At 36.8% G+C, this 8,538-nt stretch overlaps 1 protein-coding gene across 1 annotated transcript in view; it reads left to right on the forward strand.

Moving 5' to 3' along the window:
- SEMA3D (semaphorin 3D) overlaps positions 1 to 8,538 on the forward strand; it is a 125,550-nt gene that overhangs the window by 105,180 nt on the left and 11,832 nt on the right. The window contains exons 14-15 of the mRNA XM_015572693.1: positions 2,163 to 2,320; positions 4,499 to 4,563. Coding sequence (XP_015428179.1) covers positions 2,163 to 2,320; positions 4,499 to 4,563 — 223 coding nt within the window. The remainder of the gene's footprint in view (positions 1 to 2,162; positions 2,321 to 4,498; positions 4,564 to 8,538) is intronic.

Genomic DNA, 8,538 nt, shown 5'->3' on the forward strand with positions numbered 1-8,538 from the left:
GCTAAAAGCAGAGATATGTAACCTGAGCCATCAAGAATGTTGGAGTTAACCAGAAAAATATAAAGGGAGATGGGTGGGAAAGCATATGCCAAGTAGAAGAGGAGAATGTTTGAAAAGGTGTGAAGAGCGAGAGACCATAGTGTATTCTAATAAGTTTCTGTACAATTAGAGCAAAGGACAAATCTGTGCTCCAGGGACAAGAGAGTAGAAATGAGTCTGGGAAAATAAGACCAAAGCAGATTAGGTACATTTTTGTATGTCCTTCTAAAAAGTTTAACAGTTTTGTCTAAGGACAATGAAATCCTTAAGCAGGAGGGTGTGGTGATAAGATTTTCCTTTTAGAAAGGTAGGAAGGAAGGAAGGAAGGAAGGAAGGAAGGAAGGAAGGAAGGAAGGGAGGAAGGGAGGGAGGGAGGAAAGAAGGGAGGAAGGGAGGAATGAATGGAAGGAAGGAAGGAAGGAAGGAAGGAAGGAAGGAAGGAAGGAGAGAAGACAGGAAACTAAAACCTCTCCACCCTCCACCCCATCACGCGCACCCCTGGGGGCGCAGTGGTGGCCGGGGATATGCCGGGCTCTGCGTGGGGACAGATCCTTCTTGAGGGAGGAAAGAAGGAAGGAAGGGAAGGAGAAAGGAAGGAAGGGAGGAAGGAAGGAAGGAAGGAAGGGAGGGAAGGAGGGAGGGAAAGAAAGACCAGTCTGGTATGACAGTGCTTAAGATGGATTGATTGACCTTTGGGTTAGAGATGGGGGTTGTTGGAAAGCAAGGCTGAAGCCAGTGGAAATATTAGGACACTTACAAGTAATCCAAGAAAGAAATGATAAGAACTGAGACAGACAGTGGCGGTGAAGAGGGAGAAGAGGAAATAGATTAGCGAGTTCTATATGAGAGAATGGAAAAGATAAGGTGACAGGCCGAAGGAGAGAGAAAGATGATTAAAGACAACTCCCAGATTTGTGTCTTGGGTGGCTAAAGATGGTGCCTCTTGCCAAGATGTAGATTTAGGGAAACCAGTGTGTCTACAATTTTGTTTTCAAGATACCTCTAGTCTTTGTGTAATAAGGGTAAAGGAATGAGAACAGAAAACAGAGAGACCCAACAATTAAAGCAAAGAAAGGAACCATCAAAGGAAACAGAAGTCAGGCAGAAATAAAGAGGAAGAACCAGAGAAAGCAAAGAAGGTTTCAACTCTTTAGGTCAAACACTATGGAGAACTGAAGTAAAACAAATACTAAAAAAACGAACATTGTATTTACTTACCAGGAAGTCTCAACTAACAGTTTAATGGGTAAAAAATTTCTGTAGGTTGAGTACATGTATGTTATTTGTGCCAATATCTGCTTTCTACGATTATTTTTCTTCACATAGAGTTTCACATGGTCCCCTGAGTTGGGTATGAGTTCTTGAAGTTCTTGAAGGCATAGACTATGGCTCATTCACTTGTACCACCCTCCCCCCTCTTCCCCAATTCCTCACCACCACCACATACACTCAAATGAATACATATAGGGAGCCATGCATTATTTTCAGAACTTATTCTCAAAAGGTAACTGCATTTGCTGGTTTTTTTCAGTATCCTGCAGCCTTTCATTTATGATAAGGTATTCCTTAAGTCTCCTTAATACTTTCTTCATAGTGATGCCAAATACTTTTTCTCCCACATATAACCCATTGTCCTTCAGGGGCCAGTATATACTTCATTAGCAAATGGAATGGTTAGTTAAAACCACAAGAAAGTTTCCTAAATCTCTTTTCAGTCATCTCTTCCACTAGTAACTATGTCAGGTGAAGACCATCAGCATCGCCCATAGTATGTGTGCTTGATATACTCTACCAAAGGATATTTTCAACTAATGAGAAGGAATTTGACATCTTAATTCCTCAGTCTAGCAGCTGGTTTTTAACTTTCTTCAATTACTGCCAAGGTTACTCTAGCCCAATAGAATGCTGTCCATTTTAGTACCAAGGTCTTCAAATCACCATCCTGTCAAGGGTAGGAGTGATTGACTTATCTTACTCTTTGTTATGTGTCTGTACAAGTGTTTATTATGGGCAGGTCACCCTAGGAGACAGATTTAGATCTGTGATGTGGTATTCAAGAAAGGGAAGTTCTTAAGACTAGTTTGAAAGATGCTGCTAATTCATTTGTTTTGCCTGCTTTGCAGCAACAATTGTACATTGGTTCCCGAGATGGATTGGTTCAGCTCTCACTGCACAGATGTGACACTTATGGGAAAGCTTGTGCAGACTGTTGTCTCGCCAGAGACCCCTATTGTGCCTGGGATGGAACTTCATGCTCTCGATATACGCCCACTTCAAAAAGGTAAGATGCACATGAATTTAATATGGCACCTTCCTTTCTGTGCAATGAATATTTCACATGAATACCTTGTCTTATAGTTTAAAGAGAAAATATTATATAGAAAACATGGTCAACAGTAGGAATATTAAAATTCTTTCTTTTATAGTTTAGCATAGCACTGAATCTTTATGTAGAAAGAATGTGAAATTCTGAAATGTGGAATTTAAAAAAAAATTCTGATAAATTGTTTATATTCTTTTCCTTCACTGATGTTAAACATAATTAAAAGTTTTTTTTCTTTCTATTGCTTTACTCTTCTACCTTCCTTCCTCTTTCCATGTGTAGATATATATATGTTTGTAAAAGTGTGGGTTGCATACAATCCATAGCATATCCAGTGACTTGGTATAATTTTATGTTTATAGTAATAACTCTAATTGACCAATTTCTGCCACTCATATGTACTTCAACATCAAAATGGGCCCTCCCATGTGTAGTTCATTGCTTTGCGTGTCTTAAAAACAATGCTATTTTGAGTCAGTAATTCCCAGCTAGGGAGTTATGCTACACACACAGGTAAAAGTTATATGTTCAGAGATGTCCATTTTAGCATTGTTTTCAACAGCAAAATTAAAGGCAAGAACCTGACTGCCCATCAGTATGACTGAAGCTGGCTAAATATATCATGATGTAATTTTGTAAATGTGGAATATAGTAGTAGCACTATTTCCTAAAATATTGTCAAAGTACATTTTCCACTAGGTAAAAAGTCAGTGAATTGTATATGGTATTTTTTTTTAATCTTTAGGTTTTATTAACAAAATAAGATAACAGGAGAGCTAGTTAGTTCCACTCCTGACTATGCACTTTTTCTTTTCAAGTTTTTTTCTGATTTGTCAAAATGCAAATTTCAGAGATCACAAATTTAAGATATAGTATAATAGCAGATACTGATTAAAATTAGGAGGTATTTTATAATCCTTGGAATCTCTGAATTAAGTGTGAGTGGAGATTATTACAAATTGAAAATAAAAAGTCACCAACATTTTATTATAGATTTTGTTCGAGGATATACTCAGCACAGTGAGTATTTGGGGAATACTTTTCTTTTCTACAAGCTAAAAAGTAAGAATTCTCATTAGCTGGTAATAAACCTTCAGTTTGATGAATTGGCCCTGTTGCTTAAGAAGTCAAGATTTAAAAACATTCTTGACCTCTATACCTTACACTATCATAAGTTTTCTTGTACTTCCCCAGACTGTACTGTCAATGGGAGACATGCCACTGCGATGTTCTCCCTTACAAGCACAGTGTCCACATGAGCCAATAAATGTATACGATAGATGACTCTTGCACAGGGCTAACATTGCCCTTAAGAAACACTCTAGATATCGCCAAAGGTTTGCTGTGACTTCTGTGATCTCTGAAGTGCCAATATAAAATAGCCAAAGCAAAGATATATTGTAATTATGTAATACTTGTTTAACTTCAGCATTTTTTTCTTTTTTCATATAATAGTCACTATTTTCTCTTAAAGAAAATACATGACAATAATGCAATAAACCATTATTTATTATTACTATCATCATCATTGTCAACTCTACTGTCAGAAAACGTGAAGTACATATCAGCAGATACAAATAAAATCTTGCCATTTACACCATATCAAGCTTGTACTTCTATTTAAAGTGACAGTATTTACCTTGTTGCTTAATCAAATCTATGTAAGACTGAATCATCATATGATGTGTTTTGTAAGTGTGGGTACTTTAGTGGGTACTTTCCTACCCACTAAAGTTCTTTCTGTCTTAATACTTTCCCATGGCTGCCTTAAAAAGAAGGGTAGGTGTGATTACTCCCATTTGATGTATATAAAACCTGGATTATATTTATAGTCAGCCTATTTTGCTGTCAAATGTTAAAAAAAAGAACACTGTAGTAGTTTAGTAAAATTCAGATCATCTTATTGCTCAAATAGGATTCATGCCATTAGGACTCTACTACTACTACTACTACTACTACTACTACTACTACTATTGTATGTAATGTTAGAGTGATTTGAATATTGACCTACATTTAAGTTGGGTAGTAATATAAGCATAGTTCTGCTTCTGTCACTGTTATTAATGTTAGCCATGAATTTTCTATATTTTAATTATCCTGTTTGAAGTTCTAAACAGTTAAATCCCTTTTTCATAGGCGAGCTAGACGCCAAGATGTTAAGTATGGAGACCCAATCACCCAGTGCTGGGACATAGAAGAGAGTAAGTATAGGTTTAATATGCTCTTCTCTCATTTAAAACTTTAAGCCTAGTCTTTGTGTGTCATTTCATTATATAACTTAAAACATCTATTATACAGGAAGATCTCATTTTGCAAAATGCTTGTACTCTGGGAAGGCATTGGGAGATTTTATAAATCAACACCCTGCCCATGTGCCTAAGTGAATAATCCTTTGTTATATCATTGTTTCATATGACCTTTAACATTTCTATACAATTTTTTTTCTTATTTACTGCCTTATCTATCTTTGTAAAGTTTGAGAACTGCTATTAAAGATAAAACAAGATAGAGTCCAAAACATATGGACATTGAAAGAAAACTCAGAGACCCTGCCAGAAAAGTCTGATAGCAGGGCAGGCTAGGCACTTGTTAGAAAGAAGTATTAGGTAGCTTGTGCATTATTTCTATTCACTTATTAATTCAGGTCTTCAATCACTAAATACTTATTAGTGAGTTGCATGTGCAAATAATTGTCTCAGTTATACTTTGTGAGGCAAAGAAACTCCTTAGAGAGCTTATAATTCTTTGGGGAGATACATAAGGCACAATTAGTGATAAGGAAATTTAGCAAAAAGAGTGATCACCAGAGGCTGTCTAGTTTAGAGGAAATTTCATAGAAAGTTGAATATCTGAATATGATAAGTACAGAGTGGGGAATAGAGAAGTGATTTGTTGAATAACTGTGCAAACAGAGAAAAATCTATAAAATTATATATTCTAGAGCTTTAGTTACTTTCCACTGTCCAGCTCTGCCATCAGATAGGAAATATAAGTGCACGTGCGCATGCACGCACATACACACGCGCACATACACAGCTGGAGGAAGAAAAGAACTGCCTAACCTTCATCACATTGTCAGTAACCACCCCATAATTGAATAAACAGCCCAAATTGTATAGTATATTACTTATGATCCAGCAGTGATTCTATAATTTAAAAATAAAACAATTATTTATAATTCATAATTTCATTCTCCTGAAAAATAAGCTATGGCCTAATCAGGGGTGGGCAAACTTTTTGACTCGAGGGCCACAATGGGTTCTTAAACTGGACCAGAGGGCCGGAACAAAAGCATGGATGGAGTGTTTGTGTGAACTAATATAAATTCAAAGTAAACATCATTACATAAAAGGGTACGATCTTTTTTTTTTTTTTTAGTTTTATTCAATTCAAACGGGCCGAATCCGGCCAGCGGGCCGTAGTTTGCCCACGGCTGTCCTAGATTGTATTTTGAGTTCTCATTCTGATTTGTACATGACGCACAGTCATGTCTAGTGTTTTCTTTGAAAACCATCACTGGGTGCTAAGTGTACAGTTTTCCATGTGTGCATCTGAGGTTTATCAGGAAATATTAGAGTCATTGAAGATATCAGTGAACAAAAGAAAAGAATCTGCACACAATACAATATACAGATGATGTATCATAGAATTGTACACTTGAAACCTATATAGTTTTATTAACCAATGTCACTCTAATAAATTTAATTATAAAAACACAAAAAGAAAATCTGTGCATTCACGGAACTTATATTCAAGTGTGTATTAGGGGAGGTAATAGGCAATAAACATAAAAACAAATAATACGTATGCTCTGTCAGATGACGATACATATTACGAAGAGTTATAAAACACAATTGCTGCCTAAGGCACTTACAATTATTGTCTCCGCTTCACCAGATCCCGTTCTTGCTATAACCCATTGCACACAGGCTTTTCTCAGCTGCAGCAGCACTTGACCCAATCCTTTTGTTTTCAAGGTCACCAGCAATTTCTACTTTGCCAATTCAATGGTCAATTTTAGTTTTCATTTTTATTTAATCTCTAACTCCTTTCTTAAAACACCTTCATTATTTGACTTCCATGCAGTGCTATTCCGGTTCTTATGGCCCCATGAGAACTGATTGTTGATGAGGAAATTTGTGAGCTGGGTTTAAACCATTGGTAATTTGAGGCAGCCTGCAACCCTGGTATGTGCCCTGACTGGGAATCAAACCAGCAACCTTATGGTGCACAGGGCACACCCAACCAACTGAGCCACACTGCTCAGGGCACCATCTGAGTGTTCCTAGGTTTCTTTTTCAACCCACCACCTGAATATTCAATCTCTGCCTATTCACTCCCTAGTACCATCAATGTCAATACTACCATACTCACAAATTCACAATCTAGTTCTGAACTTTCTCTGTATGCCCGACTTGTATGCTCATATGCCTACTCAAGAACCCCTCCTAGATGCCTAAAATCCTCTGAAATTAGATCTGCGAAAGAATTCGTAACTTCTCCAAAACTTGCCTGTTCAGCAGAATTTCTCCTATTAATAAATAGCACCACTGTTCACCCGAATACTTGAGTCAAAAGCAGCCAGTTATTTTTCTTGTATTATTATTTCCAATCAAATTAACAACTTTGTGTCCAACGGTTACTGTTTTTACTGATTTGAAAAAGGATTTCATACAGTCTGCTCACTATTTCACTTTATTAGTTGATTTTGCTAATTTGTCTTTTATTAAAAGACAATTCTTTGGGTGAATCAGTCTAACTGAGTTCCTCTTGAGCCATTGCCCATCACCTAATAATCAACTAATAATCAATCTGCATCCTCCCTGCTTTGTTCATGAACTCCCTTTGCTCAGGAAAACGGTATCTGTTACTGGGAAATGATGGATGTCTTTCTCTTCCAGATTGGCCCTGGTGATCTTTCTGTGCATTAGGAATTTATTATCTGTGAAAATTATAGTTATAATCTGTTCAGTTGGCAGAGATAGTGGATAGATTACAGATTCCAAATGGAATCCACGCATTTTGAAGGTTAGATTATAGACAGACAGATAATGATGGTGTCAGCAGACTTCATCTAACCATGGCTGGTAAAACATGAATAAGTTCAAAAGGGGTTTCTTTTTGAAAAGAAGCCTGACCAATGGGTGTATGTACATTCATGGTATTTGCTGCTAATTTTGTGCATAGATTTAGGATTCACTTAGGTCCCTTCAGCCTTACTCTAGTTTATGCCTAAAATGCTAAGTAGGCCCATCTGCAGAATTGAGACATCTGAACAGACGATGAAAAAGTGCATGTTTGGGCCAGGCTGAGCAGCTGTCCTTTTTTATTTGATCAAATTTGAGCGGCAGATCTTAGATCACACATGGGACACAGCCTTTGGCTACTCAGGATGGAGTGAGTGTATTTCAGATGGTGCAGTTGATTTACGAAATAAGGTGTCTGAGACACTGCTCCTTTGGCATCCCATTAACTATCTTATAGTAAATGCATGCTGGGCTAAAGTATCCTTCTCTGAATAAAAAAAATATACAGGCTGGGACAAAGTAGGTATACAGTTGTTTGTATGGAAGGTAATACAGTAATTAATACATAATAATACAAGAATAAACTCTGTCTCGTGTACTCACAACTGGAAACCTACCTTTACTCCAGCCTGTATTTTGGTAAGTAATATAGATAAGGTCCCGGTTCAGACATGGGAGCCTCTAGCTTGTTATCATTATAGAATTGCATCAAGTATAGAACACTGTTCTTACTTTTCTAACATCAAAATATCTTAATGTTATGTGGTCAGTTTTGTGGACCAATTTATGATAGGATTTCTCTTTAAAGGTAAAGTAAATTGCTCTTTCAGAACTATCTACAAAATTGGTTATATTTTATACAAATTTAAAGGTGTTAAAGCATTAAAAATGTTAATAGTTTATTAGTTTCAGCTCAGAGAAATAGAGTCAATGTTTAGAGTTAGACCTGGTGAATTCTTATTTTAAAACAGCGGTTCTCAACCTGTGGGTCGCAACCCCTTTAGCGGTCAAACGACCCTTTCACAGGGGTTACCTAAGACCATCCTGCATATCAGATATTTACATTACGATTCATAACAGTAGCAACATTACAGTTATGAAGTAGCAACAAAAATAATTTTATGGTTGGCTCACAACATGAGGGAATGT

This window comes from Myotis davidii, unplaced genomic scaffold, assembly GCF_000327345.1.
Source record: "Myotis davidii unplaced genomic scaffold, ASM32734v1 scaffold49, whole genome shotgun sequence".
Lineage (NCBI taxonomy): Eukaryota > Metazoa > Chordata > Mammalia > Chiroptera > Vespertilionidae > Myotis > Myotis davidii.